This window comes from Ammospiza caudacuta, chromosome 1 (genome assembly GCF_027887145.1).
Source record: "Ammospiza caudacuta isolate bAmmCau1 chromosome 1, bAmmCau1.pri, whole genome shotgun sequence".
Taxonomy (NCBI): Eukaryota; Metazoa; Chordata; class Aves; order Passeriformes; family Passerellidae; genus Ammospiza; species Ammospiza caudacuta.
In genome coordinates, this window is record NC_080593.1 from 101623621 (window position 1) to 101644106 (window position 20486).

A 20486-nucleotide genomic window follows, 5' to 3' on the forward strand; every position below is an offset into this window, starting at 1 on the left:
CACCTCTCTGAATTTTATGCAGCTCTGCTTGCCAGGTGTTTTCCATCCAGCAGCAATCATGAAACCTCAGCTTTCCAACACATCCCTCCCCAAGCACCCTGGTCACAGTGCCAACTTCTGGGAGCTCAGGGGCAGCAGACACAGTGGCAGAAAAGTGTAAAACTGGACAGAAAATAATATAGTAATGCAAGGGTGTTAGAAGTAATAGGGTTTCCAGCAAAGGAGAGAGCCAGGTTAAGGAAGAGAGCAGATATCCTCACAGTTGGGAATTTTGGTGGAAAGCAAAAGAGTGACAAAAACTCCTAAGAAAGAGCTGAGGATTGGCAGTAAGCAGCAAGGACAAGAACAGCAGTGGGGAGCTTTAGGAGTGTGCTGCTGGCTAGACAGAGGAAGGAGAGCCCTGGGGTTGTCCCAGACTTCACCTCTCACATGTGGAGGAGAGTTCCTGTTTCCTCTCCTTCAGGACACGTCTCACTGGCACACACAGAAACCAGGCTGTAAATCAAAGCAAGGCAACACAGACAGCTCAGAGCTGCACCACCACTCCAAACTGCTGTGCTGGTGCAGACAGCTGGACACAGAATCACACCCACTGCAGCCAAAACTCCTCCTAAAGGCAAATATTTTATATTAGAAAAATAAATGTCTCGCACATCACTAGTTTATTTACACTGTGGAACTAATCCCTTATCTAGACCTACCAAAACAAGAGCAATATCCAGTTGATTTTCTATGCATTTTTTGCTACATCTCAGCTGGCTGGCAGACATGGAAACAAAGCAGCAGGATCTGCTTATCCTCTTTTCCTCCTCCCACGTCTCAAATCAGAAACTATCCCATCCAGGGAAAGCACTAAATGAACTCCAGCAGACTTTACACTAGAGGGAGCTTTCCTCAGAAAGCCACACCAGCGTGGCATCCTCTTTCTCACTGCATTATTTTTAATTCATCTACAGAGAAATACACCAGACTGAGGTGAAACAATTCCCATTCAGACCATCCAGTTTAGCCAGTTCAAGCACTGCAGCAGGCCAGTGGTGAGGAGGGGGAGTACAGAGAGGGTGCCTGGCAAGGTCTGCCCAGAGATGTGCTCCAGCAAAGATTAGGCTCAACAGTGACATGTTGCTGAGAAGCCTCCTGATATGAGCCATGTCCATCCTGCAGCCTCACCAAACTCCTGTGTTGAGCACAAGAGCAACTTTACAGACCACATTTTATACTGACCCAAGAGACCACTCATGGTTAAGCTGTTAATGAGTACTTTAACGAGGAAAGCTGAGATAAACCTTCCCCAAGGCTCATGGCCAACCATTTCTGAAAGCAGAAACATGGATAACTGTGTTCCTCACTGCTAGTACAAGGTGTTGAACTGATTTTCAAGTAAATTGTTTTTAAATGCTATTTAAGTTGAAAGTACTACAAGATGCTAATGACAGTCAGGACCTATTCATTTTCCAAACTCCAGTAAATCATCCTGAGAATATGAGTGGAACTACAACAGTGTCACATTCCTATTTTCTGGAAAAATTGCTTTGCCCAGGATTTTTCTCCTGGGAATCTGAGAAGTCGCAGAGAAAAAGGAAAACAATAATTATCTGATTTGCTTCTCCTGTGTTTTGCTGCTTTGGAATGTCTTTGGAGATTGTTTAGCACAGATGGTTGTTTCATTGGATTTCTGGTGTGTTTTGACTCAATGGCCAATCCAGGTCAAGCTGTGTCGAGACTCTGGAAAGAGTCACAAGTTTTCATTATTATCTTTTTAGCCTTATGTAAGTATCCTTTCTGTATTCTTTAGTATAGTTTAATATTCTTTAATACAATGTAGTATCACAAAATAATAAATTAGCCTTCTGAGAACATGGAGTCAGATTCATCATTCCTTCCTTCCAGCCATGGGGCACCCAGCAAATACAACAGAACAGAAATCCTTACCTGTGAAAGCATTTGTGGCCTGAAAACCAGCTTCCTGCATACTGCTCTTCCAGAGAAGCTTGAGATTCCCGTCTCAACCTGTCCTTACTGGAGACAACTGCTGAGCTTGTTGCTGTCAAGTCACTTCCATCTTAGCTCGTCAGAGTCCATTTCTCTTTCCATTCCTGTATCTGGCACCATCCAGTTCCCACCTGTTCCCAGGTCTTTTGATGTGTAAGCAGAAGGGATCTGCACTGAAACTAAGGAGGAGTGTTGGACAGTCCCATCAACCAGCCAGCCAGAGGATTTGTGCCATGATGAATGTGAAAATGAAGCAAATCTCCTGTCAAGACTTCCCTTCCCTTTTACAATTAAGTTCTAATCCTGTGTTCATCCAGCACCATTTTTCCAGGTCTCGGCCAATGGTGACGTTCAATTGTCTCTCCTCTCTTGTGTTCCTCTCCCCTCAGGCACGCTCACTGAGAAATTAAAAAAGAAGAGATTATGTTTCCTGATGACCTGTAGCAACACTAAAATTAACAGACTCCAGGGAACAAAAACCCAAAATACATTATCAGAGATTGATTGTACACATTAAAAGAGATCTTCAGAAGGCAAATCTTGCGATTTTGCTGAGATGCAAAGTGTGACCACACAGCTCTTTGAAGTGCAAAGAGGAACAGTGCTGAGGGTGTCATATGCATCTCTGAGAACATGATATGATTTACATTTCAAAAGCCATATTTAGCAGAGATGGGGGCAGCAATACAATAACAAAATTGCAGTTAAAAGAGAAAAGGAAAAATACTCAAGACTCTCAAGTCTAGTCTATTCAAAACCACAGTGAAACTATTAGCATTTCATATAGCTGCTTCCCTCCTTTTCTGGAGCAGGAAAAAAGAGAGCTGTGAGCCAACACTATATATGCCATTCTTACAGTCTTCTGCGGTTAAAAACCTCTGCATTTCTTCCTGTCGACTACCAAACTTTGTAGGTCTTGCTGTAGATTATCTTTTTAAAATCTCAATTGTAACACAGATGATACAATTCAGATGCCTTCAGACATTCAATGAGGTTGGTTAAAAACACCCACAGACTACTCAGGCAGAAAGGTGGTTACATTTTACTTGATACTGCTACTTCTATAAAGCATGGACACTTACAGCTCACTGGCAACTACAGCTTGTTCTAGACCCAGCTTTTAAAAACTAGGATAAAATTACTTTAATGGGCTTAAAGTGAACAGCAGACAGGCACACGTTGAAGAAGATTATTTTAGAACACAAGGAAGAAAGAAAAGGGGACTTGGATGAGAACCTATCAGTCCCAAATCATCCTGTTCCTTGTGCAGTGATGCTTGGCTCACTACTCCCAGCTCAGTGGCACAGGCAGGTTGAAAATATATCTGTGATGATCTTATGACCTATTAATGGATTTTAGATAATGAGCCCAGCCAGAGCTTGCACTACAGGACTGGACCCAAGGTCTACCTGCTGGAGCAGCCCCTGTCAGAGCATGGCAGTCCCAGCAGCCGCTGCTTTGCAGAGCATTGCAAGAGCCAGCTCAAGGATATCCTAGAGAGTCCAAAACTGCAGAGAAGACTCTCCTGCTCCTTGGGGTACAGTCAGCCAGGCCTCGAGGGCTTCATCAGGGACCCATCTTGGGTGAGGGACAGAAAGGATCTCTCCTCAAGTGTGCCACTGAAACCAAGTGAGCCTGACACCTGATGAATGTCATTTTCCTTGCAGCACATTGAATGGAAGGTAGCTGCTAGCAAAGATGAATCTTAATGGTATTGCTTTTGCCCCCAGTTTTCTTAATGCCACTATTACTGAAGAACACATGGTTTTTGTCTCAACACACAGCACAGGAACGCCTGATTAGTTACTTGTATTCAAATACAGTCATCTGAATTCAAATCAAACAAGGTTACAGAACAGATTTTAAATGTTTTCCCCATTTCTTACCCAAACATCTCAAACTAATAAAGTGGAAATTAAGGGAGAAAGAAAAAAAAAATTATGTGCAATATCTTTTATCAGAAAACACTGTGTAAAAAATTTTAGAATAGTGTTTAAAAAGCCATTATTCCTGAATATTATATAGGTCCTTGAGATACTCTTTCAACCCTTTGAAGTGCTCAATGCAACTAATAACAATTTCATATGAAGCTCTTTTATTCTAAAATATATATAACTAAGGAAATATAATATACATACACAGCAGCATATAGCTCTTTTGGGTCTTAACATTGTACTAATTATTCTGTAATGACTATAGGTGGATGCTGTACTCATTTCCCAAGCTTTCTCTCTAGTGGCCTAAGTTTCCTCTGTATTTCTAAGAGGAGATCCATATTTACATTTACAGTCTTCTAACTTTTGATTTTGGTTTATAAATCCAAAATTTTGATGCTTCTATTTTCAACATTTTCATTTCACATCTTAGAGATGCTCAAGAGATGTGCAGTAACACATTTAGCATCCAGGGAAATTGTCCTTTTTGATTTCTATATATTAGATATAATAAACTTCTAATTCTTAAAAGAATAAAGTATTTTCACTTTACTGAAAATTAATATTTTATGAAAAGAATAAATATTCTCCACATCTTCAACAGTTTTGCTAAACTAGTTAAGAACCCAGTAGTGCTGAAGAAACGCTAGAACACAGGCACTTGCAGTAACAACTGCTTATTCACAAGGAAAGATGTAATTTTAACATTACAAGATAATGAAACATTTCAAGAGTTTATTTAGACCTTAATATTCAAAGGATAGTGCACTGCATCAGGTTTAAGTCCTTCCTCAAGGACTCAAGGTATGCTGATATCTCTTGATTGCCCTGAGTGTTTTCTATACTGCAAAAGTGCTCTTCTCCCATGCCATATAAACCCAGAGGTGGCTGCAGGATGGAAGGAACTGGAGCAGGATGTTGGGGCAAGCCTGTGCAGTACTCAGTCCTTGCTGGGCCTTGTCACCATTCAAAACCAACTTCAGTACTTATAAAATGCTTGTCCCTTACAGATATGTAGCCTATTTGGTGATCCTTTTCATTAGGCAAACTTTAATCAGTCACATTTGCACAATTTCAGGTTTCTCAGATTATTAATGCATCCAAGTGAAGATGACAAAGCAGCAAAAATTATACCACAGCAAATAAGGAAAACTGAAAATTCCAATTAGAACAGCATGCAGAGCTACAACCTTTCTATTGTACTTCACGTTATCCAGAAATTTTCCACTAAAGCTGAGCTTATGTTTAAAGGGAGGAGTTTTATGTTTGTTCCCCAAAACACTGGTATGTTTGCATGCATGGAAAGGGTCAGGACCTCTGCTCACACATTTCAGTGCTTATCCTTTTCTACCAGAGTGGTGCAGAAATGCTGAACCAACCTGCTTAAGGCCCCAAAAAGTGAAAATACTTATCTAAAAATGAGAGAATAAACCATACTGATAGAACTGTAATAAGGTGTGATCTTTGATGTAACTTTTTTGCAACCTGCAGAGACCCCAGTGGGAACTGATGGCTAGCAAGAGAAAATGTGGACTGGAAAGAACAGAGATGTTCTCTTTGCTCCATCTGTTGCCTTCCTTCCAATAGCAACAAGAACTCTGCTTCCACTTCTGCTTTCATTCATCTACTCTGCAGTGTTTTATGAGTCTCAGAAGCAAACCAGAGCAAACCATTGTGGTGTACAAATATATAGCTGTGCTATAAGGACTTTGGCTACTATGCACTTACAAAATGGAGTATCTAGAAGAAAAATCAAACCCACTTATTTTCATCCTCTCTGCTTTTCTCAGATTTGGTCCTGAGAAAGACACAACCATCTAAACCTCACATGAATTGCAAACAGAAAGTATTTTGACTATTTAACATCTTTTGTGTCTTACACATTCTCATGGAATATTTAGCTAGTAAACATGTTATTTCCCTTTTCTAAACTTTCAAAGATGCAAAAAGGTAACAGTAAAAAAAGAATCTGAGGGAGAAAAGTAAGCAAAGAGTATAATGAAATTCTGCATTAATATCTACATTTTATGAAGTATTATGCAACCATCAGCCAGGACAAGACTGGAGGAACTTGTTCTGAAAGAAGAAGTGAAATATTGCTTTTTCCAAGACTGATATTTCTGTAACATCTTGAAAAACTCAAAAGCACTGGCTGACATGTAAATGCTGCAATTTGGTTGTGTTTTTTTTTTTTGTTGTTTGGAGAGGGGATTTTTCCATTTCCTTTCACTATATAAAGCCTGCTTCTCTGGCTCATGCTTTGGTTCCCACACAGGCTTGAAGAAGTCACTCAATGTGTTGCCAGAAGAGCTACATCCATAGGAAACATTTCCTGTGATAGCCCTTGGCATCCTTTGGGATGCTAAAGGACAGCATTTCACTAAGGTGTACAATACATTTCCCAACAGGAATATCTGCACAGGGAGCCCACGCATTCACATTTTTAAGAAAGTTACTGGACAACTTGTGAGCTGTGCTTTAAATTAAATTAATCCAGGGAGGACTCATGCTTGGATTTCTTGCTTTCAGGTGAAGGAGTGTAAAAGGGGAGAGAGCTGGAGCTCCCTTCCCTGCTCTCCCTGTGGTCCCTGCAGAAGGAGGGTGCAGCAGGGCCAGCCTCACTCCATGGATGAACGGAGGACAGGAGCACGGCGGGCTGGGCTGGCAGCATCCCATCTCAACGGGAGATGGGAGCACATCTCCAAGGACAAAATTCTTCAGGCTGAAACCCACACAAGCACTGAACTATCAGCATGCTTCAAGACTTTGCTGAAGTAATGCCTACACTTCCCATAGGTTAAGGCAGCATAGACTTGGATATTTCTTTAAGTTGTTTCTGGGTACAAAAACACTTCCAACTTTTTTTTTTAATTTAACTGTTTTGTTTCAAAATATCTTTTAAAGTTTGCTAAAGCCATTTAAAATGAAGCTCTTGTGGACACATATAGCTCACCTCTCCAGTTCCTTTTGGATTTACCAAGTTTTCCAGGGTTTGCTTTTGCTTCTCACAGAGATTCAAAACTAGATAAATTAATAGCAAACAATTCTACCTCATCTTTTTCAGTGGTAAAGCCTGCATTTTACTGTGTGATCCTCATTTATTTTATTTACTGCTACCTATAATTTTTCTTCCTTCCAAGATAGCATTGCACCAGTGCTAAGTAAATTCTGCTTCTTGGGAAATACTGTGCTCTATAACTCAAAGACCACTTAAAAAACTCAAAGCAACTTTCACAGGAGACCATACACAAATCAAGCAGAAAACCAGATGTTCAAAATATGTTTATCTAAGCACATCTTTCTCTCTGTCACACACGCATGCACACATATAATTTGCTTTTACTTTCAATCTTCCATATTTGCATAGGTCACTTGGGACTTTTTAAACAGCTGCTGTATTTTACTTTTTTGGTGCATTTCAGTGACATACAAAATAAGTTTATATGTTATGTTATACACATTTATTTTCCTACAGATATTCTCAGATACCCTTAGGCTTGTCAAGGAATCGTGTCGAAGCTTTTTCTTACTTCTTTTTTGTTACAACACTCCCTAAATTGGGGAAAATGGACAACAAGCAAAGCAAGGTGGTCTTTTTTTATTAGCTGAAGCAGGAAACAAGTCTTGAGAAGAGGGCTTATGGCCAAACCCCAGCAGTGTTTTTCCTAGCCTGTTAAGAAAATGTTCTATAAAGCAAAATATATCCCAAACACCAGCACACACTACAAAAAACATTGCAGACAAGATCCAGCTAAAAAGGAAAAGGATAACTGTTCCAGTACAGACACTTCTCCTCCTCTTCCTCCTGTTTATTACTTTCCGGAATGAAGAAACACACTGAAGCAATGGCAAAAAATTGGTCTGTCTGGTAACTTCATGCTGAAGTAAATAGCCTCTGGTAACCATGTAGAAAGTATTATTTCCCAGAATTACAGAATATGCCAAGTTGGAAGAAAAATTATTGAGTCCAGCTCCAGGCCCTGCATGGCACCATCCCCAAGAGGCACACCATGTGTCTGAGAGCACTGTCCAAGCAGTTCTTGAACTCAGGCAGCCTTGCTGCTGTGACCACTTCCTTGGGAAGCCTTTCACATAGGAAGAAATCCTACAAATAACTAATAACACAAACAAACATGCCACAATCTCTTCCATTCATCTTGTTAAGTGAAATAATTGAATCCTCTATTTTCTATCTCTGCAAACAAACTAAGAAGCCATTTTATCATATCTGTGCTGACAGAATGCAGTCAGTGGAAATCTTTACTAAGATCTCCACGGCAAATGACTGGATTTGGATGAGATAAGTATTGGGAGAAATTGTACAAGTTGTGTAATGCAGTGCAAGTAAGAAGACTGCATTGTTTATTTTTGCAGCTTAATAAAACTATAATTATCAGAATCTGTCACAAGAAGTTATTAATCATGCTGCCCTGTGAACCTGACCGGTCAAAGAAAAACTTGACCTCTAAATTTTATTTGCCAAAATAACAAAAAGGCAATAAGAGCAGAATCCAGTCTCAGTATTTTCCCAGAAAGGGTCACTATTTGAATTTGCAGAAGGCTGGTAGAAGCCAAAATTACACTGAACAGTAATTGAACAGATTGAGAAAAAGATGACAAATTTTTGACTGGTGTTTCTGTGACTTGTTTGGGAAATGAGCAGTAGACAGAATCCATGGGAATCCTGCATATCTCAAGACTGAGTATCCAACATCTAGCTACAATCCAAAAGGCATTTAGCAATGCTGCACACCACTGGAAAAACTGTGGTTGTCAGTCACAGCTGCAGAACCTGACCATCCTGACAAGGAGCAGTAGGACAGGGAAGTGACTCATTTAACCCTCTCATGCCACAATGGATGTGTGAGCAAGGAGGGGAGACCTTAGGAGAACACAACACAGTGTGGTCTGCTGTCAGACCATCATCAATGCGGAGCTGAGCATACGATGAGACACATTTGTCTCCTTCTCCACTCCCACAGAAACCCATGGTTGCTTCAACAAAATCTTTCTTCTGGCTCCCGTTCACCTCATCCTGAGAACCTACCACACAGACACACTCACTGTATGTTGTTTACAAGCTCTCCATTTGCCAAGTTCCTGGTTTTTTATCAGACAACACAAGCTCCTCAAGCTCTTTATTTAGGCTTTTAGGTGTAACGGAAGCACATGGTTATTTGCCATCTCTGTGCATTTCTGTTGCATAATAAAAGCAAATGGGCAGTGCTTCTTTGCTGGAGCAAATTACAATTATGTCATACATGCCCATCATCCCCAGAGGATCCAATGTCAGGCTTCCCCTCTCCACTGACAGCATTTTCTGGGCAAGGGCATCACATCCACCAAAAAAAGGTGCACAGATGATAGCAGCTTCTCCCACTGCATTGATCAGAGCAGTCAAAATGCCTATTACACACAAGGAAGACACAGACACACACACCTACTACACTCAAAAAAGTCAAGAGTTGTGTGGATCTAACCAAGCTGCACTTTGTTTCTAAAAGCAGAAATATCTGCACATTGTTCTGGAAAGAAAGTGTCGAAGACAGTATCTCTCATGTGGAAATCACAAGCATCTTAGGGGCACGGAATGACAAGAGTCCTCCCACAGTACGGGAGACCATGGAAGTAAAAATATAAGGGAATCTAAAAATTCAAGGGTTGGTTAATAAGAGTTACCCAAAATTATTCCAATTTCTATCAAAACACAAGGTACAACTGAAAAAGCACAACACTATGCTCATTTCGACAAATGCAAAATGCAGAAGAGAACAGTTCTAACTGTAAGGAAAAAAGAACTGATGCTGAATAGACATTCAGGGGTGAGGAAGCTGCTGGAGAATGAAACCACAGTCTTGGAATACAAAGCTACTACCTACACAGCACTGGGGCTTGCTATGCACAACTCTGGGGAGTGAGTGTGCTCTGCCAGCCTGAAGAGGGAAATAGCATCCTGTGCACCTGGGCCAAGATCAAAGCAAATTCTCTTCTACTAAGGAGTCAAACATGAGTTATACAATTGAATTAGCATAAACTGACACCATATTATTTGAAGAAACACTGATAAGAATGGCCTAACTTTCTGGAATGCTGAATCAGTCAGTGCAATTAACACCCATCTGCTGTGATCAGCAGCTGTTCAGGGGGGCAAGGAAAGAGAAAAGTCCACTAGTATTTTATGCACATTACTACACAAAACTAGTTCTAGCTTCTTGTGAATCAAGCCATACCACAAAACTTCATTTGGTTTATTGACAGTGACTCAGGAGCCAACATCATCTGCATGCTGCGTGAAGAAATGCAAATGGAACATTATCCAGACAAGAAAAACCCAACTTGAAGAAAATTTTGACAGCACTGAGCACATCAGCTACAGGGTGTTCCCAGCACTACTTGGAGCAGCACAGGAGACACAGGCAGTCTGTGCAGTGCAGGCTCATGTGTATGCCTCTCCCAGCCTCAAGAAGGCGTGCAACTATTTCTGACTGCACAGATCCACTTTTCTTCCAGTACCATAGAAATCTTAAAAAGATGTGTGACTGTATCCAAAGGGGCCCTTTGTTATAACAAATACCTAAAACTTCTCCTATAGAATGGCACCAGATTTTAGATGACTGAAAATCCATGAGTTATGCTGATGCACACTCTACCAGCTCTTTCGCACTAAACTACAACCATCTACATGACGTAATAGGAGTTTTAAATTCCTGTTTGCCTCCATTAAGACTGGGTCTCCATTTTGACCAGTATCTAACCAAACTGGTATGTTTAAATTGCATCTCCATCATTACATTATGGCTGAGTTCTGAACTTAATGGAACAATTCAGATGGATCCAAACCATTTCTTCAACATGGTCTCCTGCTGCTCTGCTTTCCAGAGCATCCACTTGAATGTCATCCTCTGAATGACACTAGATAACAACAAGATTAATATGTATCAGAAGCCATATCTGAGCAAAACTTTCTCCTGTGTCCACAGTGGTGTTGTCCATGCCAGACTAAGGAAAATGAACTTTGCCTTATTGCTCAATAATCCAGATAACACTGAGGAAAGTGTTCTTTCAGCATTTTAAAGGTGTGTGCTTTTGAGCCCTACAGTCAATGGGGCATAAGTAATTGCCTCAGCAAGTCTTAGCTACAATTAACAACACAATTTTACTCCAGTGTTTAACACATAAATGAGAAAAGGAACAAAATAATGGGTTAGCATTTCTTGTATTTTTCTTGGACTTAGTACATTGGACTTCATATTTCTGGGCATGTTATCTGATCTCTCTGGGCTTCAGATCAAGTCACAAAAGTACATATAACTTCTACCTGTGGATTAAGGAGCTATAAAAAGCTTAGGGAACAGAAGTGTTACTGGTAAAACAGACAGAAAATGCTAAAGCAGAGCTTTGATTAATTTTTGTTCTCAAGAGAATATATCATTCTGCCAAAAACCAAACCAACTCAATAATTAGCGCTGTAAAATCATGCCAAAGAAAGAGTTTTAACTAAGGTAGAGTCAATGATTCTTTATTTCCAGGTAATACCAACACACATACTCTGCTTCAAGTCTGGCCTTCTTCAAAAAATATACTGGAAAACTACTCCAAAAACTCACAAAAAAATCACATGAAAAGCACATCAGGAAAGCAGTATCCTATGGCCATCAGCTAAATCTCATGTCCGAGAAAACCACAGTTCATTCTCTCCAATTCCCCATTACTCAAGATACAAAAGGAAAAGAGGTTATTTTCTTCCCGTGCTTGAAGGACAGCTTTTTACATAAACAAACTGCATAAAGGCATGGGAGGCAATGCTGTTAACAGTTAAATCTGTGATATTCCTGAGAAGTTCTTGCTTAGCACAAATAAAAGAGAATCTCAACTCACTCACTTCAGCTTTAATTCATGAAGCATTCCTAATCCTAACTGGCAAAACCAAACAACTCATTAAGAACACCATGTTTGTGTAATCTAGTGCCTTATCTATTTTCTGCGAATGTTTTTTTAATAATCGATTTATTTTAACATGCCCTTGCTGTATTTTAAAATCATTCTTGCTATGCTCACATACAGTGTCTGGGTGCAACTGAGGCCTGTGACTGCATGAAAGTGCAGAAATGTGTTACTGACACAATGCTGACAGCACCTCCCTTAGTAACAGCGAGGGGAGGTCGACCAGACAACTCAACAATTGGTATTCTTATGAAGGAAAATTGGGCTGATTTGTTTTTTTTCAAGCAAACATCCCATTCAGCTGTTCTCATTACTCTCCACACATACCATCCCTTAGCTTTGTTTTGTTTTACAGCAGCCTTTTAAAAGTACAAATCCACAACTTTTACTTTCAAATGTCCAGGAGATTACATGTGCAGTATTTCAAGCCTACCTGTCAGTCCTCTCTCCCACCACCACAACCCTCTGCAATAAAGACAGATTCCCATAGGAAAGGCCTGCACAGTCATAATTTATAAATAACTGCAAACTGTAATTAAAGCTTCACAGCCCCAAACAGAAACACTGCAATCTCATATTAGAAGAAAATAATGATCTCTGCAGATGAACAATCATTATCTTCCTTGTTAAGTCATGGAGCTGCAGCTTTGTATTTCCCAGCTGTTAAGCTACCATCAGTCTTACCACAAAAAAAACAACAAAACTACTTTTTGCCTTTCAACCCCACCAGCCCCCCTTTAAAACAAGTGGAAAATTTAATGAGAGTCTGACTTTGTGCCTTTGATAATTAAGCTTCCAATATTATGAAATTTGTTCTAACAGGAGCATCTGCTTGCTGCATTGCAGCCCTACAGCTAAGAAAGCAGTGGACTTATTAATAAAATACAATAAAAAACTGAACATCTGGGTGGGAAAGATTCACAGAAAGGGAGAAGCTTGTTTTCCTGTCAAAATATTTAGGAGACTGCAAAGCTCATCCAAATAAAATGTAGTTTTTCTGTTGAGGAAGCAGCTGGAATCAATGATGCTGATTATTCTTACTGCACTATATCCTGCTGTAAGAAACAAACCTATTTAGAGGAAATAGAGGGGAAAGCAGGAAAATCCCTCCTGTAATAATCTACCACACAGTTAAAAGCTTCTGGTAGCGCAACCCATTGCCATGCCCAAGGAACAGGCAGATGGGTATACATAAGTTCTTTCTGCTAACAGCGCTGGCAGAAAAGGGCTTCGTATCAACACTTCAAATACTGAAAAGAGAAAACAGGACAAAAATAAAACAAGAAACACTAAGATCCCAGAAGAGTTAAATAGCTAGAATTTTGGATCAACAATTTGAGCATCTTATATAACACAGTTCATCATATGGTACCCAGTCACTCATGCATCAAGAGCAGAAACTGGGTTAACTAAAAAATTTCTCAGAAACAAATTGAAACCTTGATTTTAAAACACTTCTAAATGTGCCAGATACTTCAGTACACTGTTCAAAGTTAATTACCATCAAACTAAATATCTGTGCCTCACATTCTTTTTAAATGCAAAATCCGTGGGGCTGCACGCAGATCCTGCAAATGGCACTCGCTTTCTGGAAGGCTTTGCAGCATTTCTTTGCACCCCTGAGCTAAGGAAACGTGAAGGTGTCAAAAAACCTTTCTGAAAGAGGATGGTCAGCCCAGAACCCACAGGTAAACTGGAATCTTCCATGCAGCAGTGATGCGTAGGCTTGACTGCATCACCCCACCTCTGGCTGAAAGGGACACACCCCATGCCCTGTGACCACTGCCTGCCCTCCTGTCTTCTGGGACAGCAGAAAAACATTAAGGGCTGCTGTCACTGAGGGGACAACCCCAGAGGAGCTGCATCATGCATCTCTTCCTATGGCAAATGGAAGGATTACTTTTCTGAGTCCCATTTTTTGGAAGGATTTGGTTGCTACCCAGTACATGCATAAGCTAGCAAGACTGATCCTGATTTATCTAGACATTTTTCTGCCTCTTCTTATCTCTTCTAGCTTAAAACTCCTTGTGTGGTGTTTGTTGGTGTTCTTTGTTCTTAAACAAGATACAAGAAAAAGCAACCAAAATGATGTGTAATGTCTGTTCCCTGCCATGATGACAGAACTAAAACCAAACCAACCAATCCCGGTATGTTAATTCAGTGCACATTACGGATTGGTAACGGGCCATTTTTAGTCACATATATCTTCACAATTTTAGAAGTCAAAGGTTTTGCTACTGTTTGCATCATCTTATACATAAAACTATGTGAATGCTAACCCTATTTTTTATCTGTTGAGACTTCATGACATGACTAAAGTTCCACATTTATTTCAGAGTTCAGAAAAGGCTCTGGGCTTTTTTATGAAAATCATACAGAACTCACGAGGAGAAAAAAATCAAATATGCATTGCAGAGAGAACTGTGTAGATTTTTAACAAATAACCAAGCCAAATTTACATTGTAGCCAGAAGCAAACATCAAAAACTTCAGTTCAGAGGGGTACTTTTTTAGTAACACAATCACTTCAGGAAACTATTAAAATAGCACAAACTTAAAAGCATAATTGGCAAAAACTGAATGTAGTTCAATTCCGGTTTCCAGCTCAATACCTTTTTTGCACACACATACTTTACCTTCCATACTCAGCTGCATAATATAAACCACCAAACTGCACTCCACCAAAAGTCTGAACTGACAATGCCAAATTTTAATTGAAACAAATGAGAGAAGTTGGGCAACACTTCTCATGAGCATTTTATAGGGAACTTAGCAGCAGTCACAGCTGGGATAAACCTCCATCCCTACAAGTGAGAAAGGGATCTAGTTTCCTCCTTTTATTTTAATCCTTCCTTCAAAAACCCAGACAAATCTGCTAAATTAAAAAAAAAAAAAAAAACACTGCAAACGAACAGTCTGACAAGTAGTGACTTCAAGAAAAATGTTATCTTCTCCCTCTTAATGAATGAAAATACATTCTCCCAATTCAGAGGCATTTTCTTGCAGCCTTTTTATATGTCAGCAACTTGCAACAACCTCTTGTCATTTTAAGTGCTACGCAAAATGTCTCTGAAAACTGTTGGTGTATTTGTGTACACACTTGTGTGGAAATGTCTTTGTACAAAGCCCTGGACGCAAACCTGGATGCCTGCAGTAAATGCTCTTCTAGAGCACTTCATGCCACCACTGCAGACATTTTACTGCTTAAAGAGAAGACTAATTTACACTAAACGAAAAAATCACCTCACAAGAATGAGTCAATCCTCCTCCAGGTGCTTTTGCTGCACTTAATAAAGCAATTTTATCATGAAAGTGAATGGAATAGAGGCAAAGGACACCTACAAAAATATCAGGAACTAAACACACAGCATTCAAATTGAAATCTATTAGTGATACCTCAAATCTAACTTTAAAATCCAGACTTCTCTCTGTTATTCCAGTTAGGTGGATGAAAAATTCCCTACTTCACTGTTACACCTGCTCCTTAGGAAAGCATGCCCATGGATGATAAGGCTGGGTGGGAACAGTCCAAGGTGACTGTAGCCATAGCACTGTCAAAAACCCTTTGCTTGTACTTGGTTTTGGAAAAACAAAAAGATCATCTGAGATGAAGGAGGGTAAATGTCTCCATTTCCAACTGGTTCTTGACTCCTTGGGTGAGCTCATCAATAAAACATCACTGCTTATAATAGTCATGCAGTCCACAGAGAACTACACTACGATTACGGATGTCACTAAAAAGTCACAGCCCTAAATTATTTTTCAAATGCATTATGCAAATGTAAGTAAATGTATTTATTTCTGCAACCAGCTGAATCATAGCAGAAGTAAACTTCTGTTTCCTTACTGAATTTTTTAACTTCAAATCTCACATGCAATCTATGCAGTACATTATAATACAGCTGCACAGAAAAGCACCTCTATAATGACAGAGAAACCATAAAATGTAACTGCTGCACCTGTTCCCCTTGGGAATGCTGAAGATGCTGGGCAAATGCCCTTTGCTCACATCATTAAAACAAACAAAGCCATTGTCATGAAATCATTCACTGCGCAGAAACTTTATAAGTTCTTCTATTATCTTTTACAGCTTAATTTGAGCACTGAGAATCCCTAGAGTGCTTTGCAGCACATTAATAAGAGACACTTCCTTTATAAAGTTTATCATTATTACTATACAGCCTATGTCAGCTCATTACACTCAAGTTTGGGGGTTTTATTTTAAAAAAATTTTTCTCAGCCCAAGACTTGACTTTCTCAGTGAATGATAAAGGCAGTGGTGGTTCCCAAGGTCTCTTTCACAGAACTGCTGCTAGTTCATTTTCCTTTAAGAGCCTGTTATTGCTAAAACTGATGAAAGGATCTTCTCTGAAGTCATGAGGCACCAGACCCTGACTGCACTGCTATTTCCCTCACTAAAATCAGGGGCTACCAGAAGTGCTACTGGAGATAAAAACAATACCGGAAGTGGCAGCTGGCAAACAAGGGAATGTTTCAGTTTTTAAACAAACTCCAGGGTTTCATACAGCACTCAGGCTACTTAAACACTTCAGAACTTACATCAATCTTTATCCCATAAGTAAAGCTGAACCTGGAGTCAGCCATTTGAGGGGTTTGAAGACAGACATGGAGGAACACACAGGCAGCAGAGGCCAGACCAACACCAGCAGCTTTCACCAGCCCCACAATAATCCCTCAGGGCCTTCCCTGCTTCTCTGACAAACTCCCTATGCAGGTGGATGCCCCAACACAGCAGTAAGAGTATAAAACCCCACAACTGGAATGGCTTGGCTCAGCCCCTGAGGGCTACACAACCCCTTTTTCTGGAGTGAGCTCCATGTTGGCTTTCCCGAGGCTGGTGCAGCTCAGCCGCCCTCAGGAGCCCTTCCTGCCTCAGTGCCCAGGTGAGAAACACAGGGGAGGCCCAGAGCTGGCCCATCCAACTCCACCCAGCTCCTACTGGGAAGGATCCATGGGAGCATCATCAGTGTTGTTTCTGGAGCCCTCCCCAAAGATGGAAACCTCCACCTGGATGTGGAGCACAAGCTGTAGCTCAGCACAGGGCTCTTAGTGAAGCTCTCATGTGATGACTACCACACATCAGAAGCACCACTGCAGTGCTTTTGGCAGAGTTTTCCTGATGTCTGAGCTGGTGTATTCCTGTAGGATCCCCAACAGACAGATCTTGTGGGAACCCAGAACATCCCTCTGGCTGTCCTGAGCAGCCAAGAACATCCAGGAACATCCCTCTGGCTGTCCTGAGCAGCTAAGAACATCCAGAACATCCCTCTGGCTGTCCTGAGCAGCCAAGACCCCTTCCAGGGGTCTCAGAGACCCTGGCACAGAGGCAAAAATGCCTGTGGTTTTGATTATGACCTGTGGAGCAAGTTACCAACCTTATATGAAGATCATCAAGCCACAACAGTTTAGGAAGAATAGTGAAGTTATCACGGGGTGGAAAAGTAGATTTTGGGCTTTTTGGAATGGGGGTTCAGGAGGCAAGATGGAGGGATCTGGGCATGTTCAGCCTTTCTCCTTCTTCTTGGCCTCCATCTTCTGTTGTGATGTTGGCACTTACAGATTGGTTTAGAGCAGAAGCTCACTGTCTAACATAGGTGATAGGTATTGGAAAGTAATTGTAAACATTATATATGTAGTTTCTAGTATAAAGACATAACACCACCCCAGGGCAGGCAGAGTGCCTCAGACTGTCGTGCTGAGTGGACCTCAGCAGGACAGGAGAAAGAATTTTATAGATAAGATACAATAAACAACCTTGAGACCAAGAAATTAAGAGCCCTGACTCCTTCATCAAGCACTGGGCTGGGAAAAGAGACTTTGCAACTTTTCTCGGGTCACTCTGACAAGCCAGAGATCCCAAAAGGATCTTGGCCTAAATCTGCAAACAAACTATTTCAAACAAATCAACCACAAAGTGTTTTTCAAATCATGCTTCACTTCGTTAACAAATACTGGCTATCCACACTCTTTTGTAGTTTGTTTTTCCCCCCTCAATGCTGCATCCCAACATATTAACCATGTTGGATTTCTCCCAAAAGGGGTAGGAGAAGGGACAGAAAGCACATGCAGGCTTCCTGGACCATCAAAGGCATATAACATTTTTAATTTTTCTTACACAGTAAAAAGCATTATTTAAACTCCCATTTCTTCACAGAACTTCTTTGAACAGAATTTATTTACTCAATTAGTTCTAAAACCCAACTCCCTAAGCAAATAAATGAGTGCTTAAGTATGGTGATGTTTAATTAATATTGCCAGAATATTAACTCATTTTTAACTATGAAATCTCACTGAATCATTTTAGACACACATAAATGCAAATAAGTTTTTCCTCCATTTCTACCCAGATCCTTGTGTACTCAAGAGAGTGCAGGTAATGGATTTTAAAAAAATTAAGAAATCTCAATCTCTTTAAGATCAAGAAATATAAACAAAAACTACAAAGGTGGGCTTTTTCTACTATATAAGGATTGCAAAATTTCTCCATGAGCTCTGATACTCTCAAACAGAGGAGTCACATCAGTTTCATGTCGATGAAAGCATCATGAAACATTTCTCTTTCTGATCAAACCCTTGAAGGCACAGTACAGAGAACATTATTAAGATGTTCAAATCATGTTCCTAAAAATGATTGTGTCGTTCCCAGTCTATTTGGGAATATGCACTAAGCTAATCAAACCGACAGATGTTGCAGCAGAACTCAAAACAACCCAAGTCCTGCTGTTCCTGGAGCCCAGCAGTCCAGAAGCTCAGACCTTTTCATATTGACTGTGTCTTCCCAGTACTTCCCAGCACAGCACTTACTTTAACATAATTTGTGTTTTTCTCAGAGTCCAGGACAAAAATGCTTTCAGAAATGAAATATGAATGTCTGATACTGCTTTTCTTCGTCGTCCTCAGAACACTGCCTCAGTCTTAGTTAACAACTCTGTTCAAACCCTGCTTTGACAGGAGAACCATGTACCCCCTCAGGGGCTTTTAACAGTTCTTTATTGCCTCAGTTAGATGTGGGTACACTTAGGTGAGACAAGGAATGCTTTACTAGTACTTACCGGTAGCACTGGAAAGTTAAAAAGCAAAAACCAAGTTTCTGTCCGATTTCTAAATAAGCAAGGACCATAAGCTTCTAAAAAAGTTTGCCTAAGTATTTCCTTTTTATAAATGCAAAACATGCTTTATATTAATCCCATTATTGTAAACCATGGAGCCATTCTGACTAAAATAAAACACACCGGAATGCAGGCAGCCAGCATGGAAAACTTCAGTCCAAAAGTTAAAGACATGTGAATTAATGTGCAGCTGAAAACAATCATACAATAGCAAATATTTAATAAATAGCAGTAGTTAGATTACACACAGTTGTTTTACAGTAAGTATGTGCATGTGTATAATTCACACACATTCCCTTCTCACTTTGGAACCCTGAAGATTAGCAAAGCTTCCCTGGAAAACTTCTACAAGAAGTATTTCCCCTAATAGCAAAAACTTTCACTAATAATACAGGAAAAAGAATGCCAAGAGTATGAGTGTAAATCCTTGGGTAGTAAGCAAGGTAGTTGCCAAGACATGACTCTTATGGAAACACACACAATCCATCCAAACACGCACCAAGAGTCCATGATCTGTTTACAATTAAATCTGATGCATTTCCTTGTATGTGTAAAATATGTATGTGAAAGATTCTAAATTTCTGAGTTTAAAAGCCTGTTCCTGTCAAATTGGGACATTCAAGGAGATCTTCAAATCTCCGAAGAGGAGGCTTCCCCAAAGATGTTTCCAAGAAGAAAAAAACATATAAGGAACAACACTAACATATTGTAACACTAATGTAATCTATTACAAGGCTATGCAAAAGAATTTTTAAAACTAATTTAATGTGGTAAGAGGGTAGCTCTTTGCTCCCAATGGATGTGGATGTAAAACCATCTCCAGAGTACTGTCAGAGCACTTTCAGGAGCTATCACCAAGAGCACCGTGGTTACCAACCACCTTGCAGGCACTGCATCTTCCACTCTCCCAGAACAAGAGTAGGAGATAATGCAGGCTTGACAGCTTCTGCCTGCTTGCAGGGTGAAGGCAGACATAGATGCTGTCATGATTCCATGGTGTCGGCATGACAACAAAATTAATGCAGAGACCACTAACCAAAGACAAAAAATTTTAAAACTTCAACATGTGAATTTGTTCTACTTAGAAAAAGTGGGGGAAACAGGATCCTCCGCAGCTTGTCAAAAGAAAGGGCAAATATTTTTCTCTCTCCTTGAGCTGTCTTCTCATGAGTTTAGTCACAAGAGAGCTCCGCTATAGCAGAAAGAATTTCACCTAAAACAGGTGAAAAACCGACCAAAGCCAGTCACCCACAGTGACTCTGCCTCACAGTGTCCACTCCAGCCAGAAAAGGAACAGGGAATCTGGGTAGGACATGGGCTGGAGCAAAAGTATTTCTTAAATCTCCTGTGGTCTGCCAGAAACAGAAAATAGGAGGATGCTAAAATGCAGAAGTCACCTTGCTAGCCCTCTTTAGGGCCAAAAATAAACACAGAAAAAAAATTCCCTATTTTATAAGGCATATTTTTAACAAACTGATTGGTCAGGC

The 20486-nt window shown here is 40.3% G+C and overlaps 1 protein-coding gene across 2 annotated transcripts in view; it reads right to left on the reverse strand.

Moving 5' to 3' along the window:
* The window catches only part of LDLRAD4 (low density lipoprotein receptor class A domain containing 4), a 295155-nt gene that overhangs the window by 180872 nt on the left and 93797 nt on the right, over window positions 1–20486 (reverse strand). For both annotated transcript variants that reach the window (XM_058800672.1, XM_058800664.1), the window contains one exon: window positions 1933–2390. In XM_058800672.1, the coding sequence (XP_058656655.1) occupies window positions 1933–1972 (40 nt within the window). In that variant the 5' untranslated portion in view covers window positions 1973–2390. The remainder of the gene's footprint in view (window positions 1–1932; window positions 2391–20486) is intronic.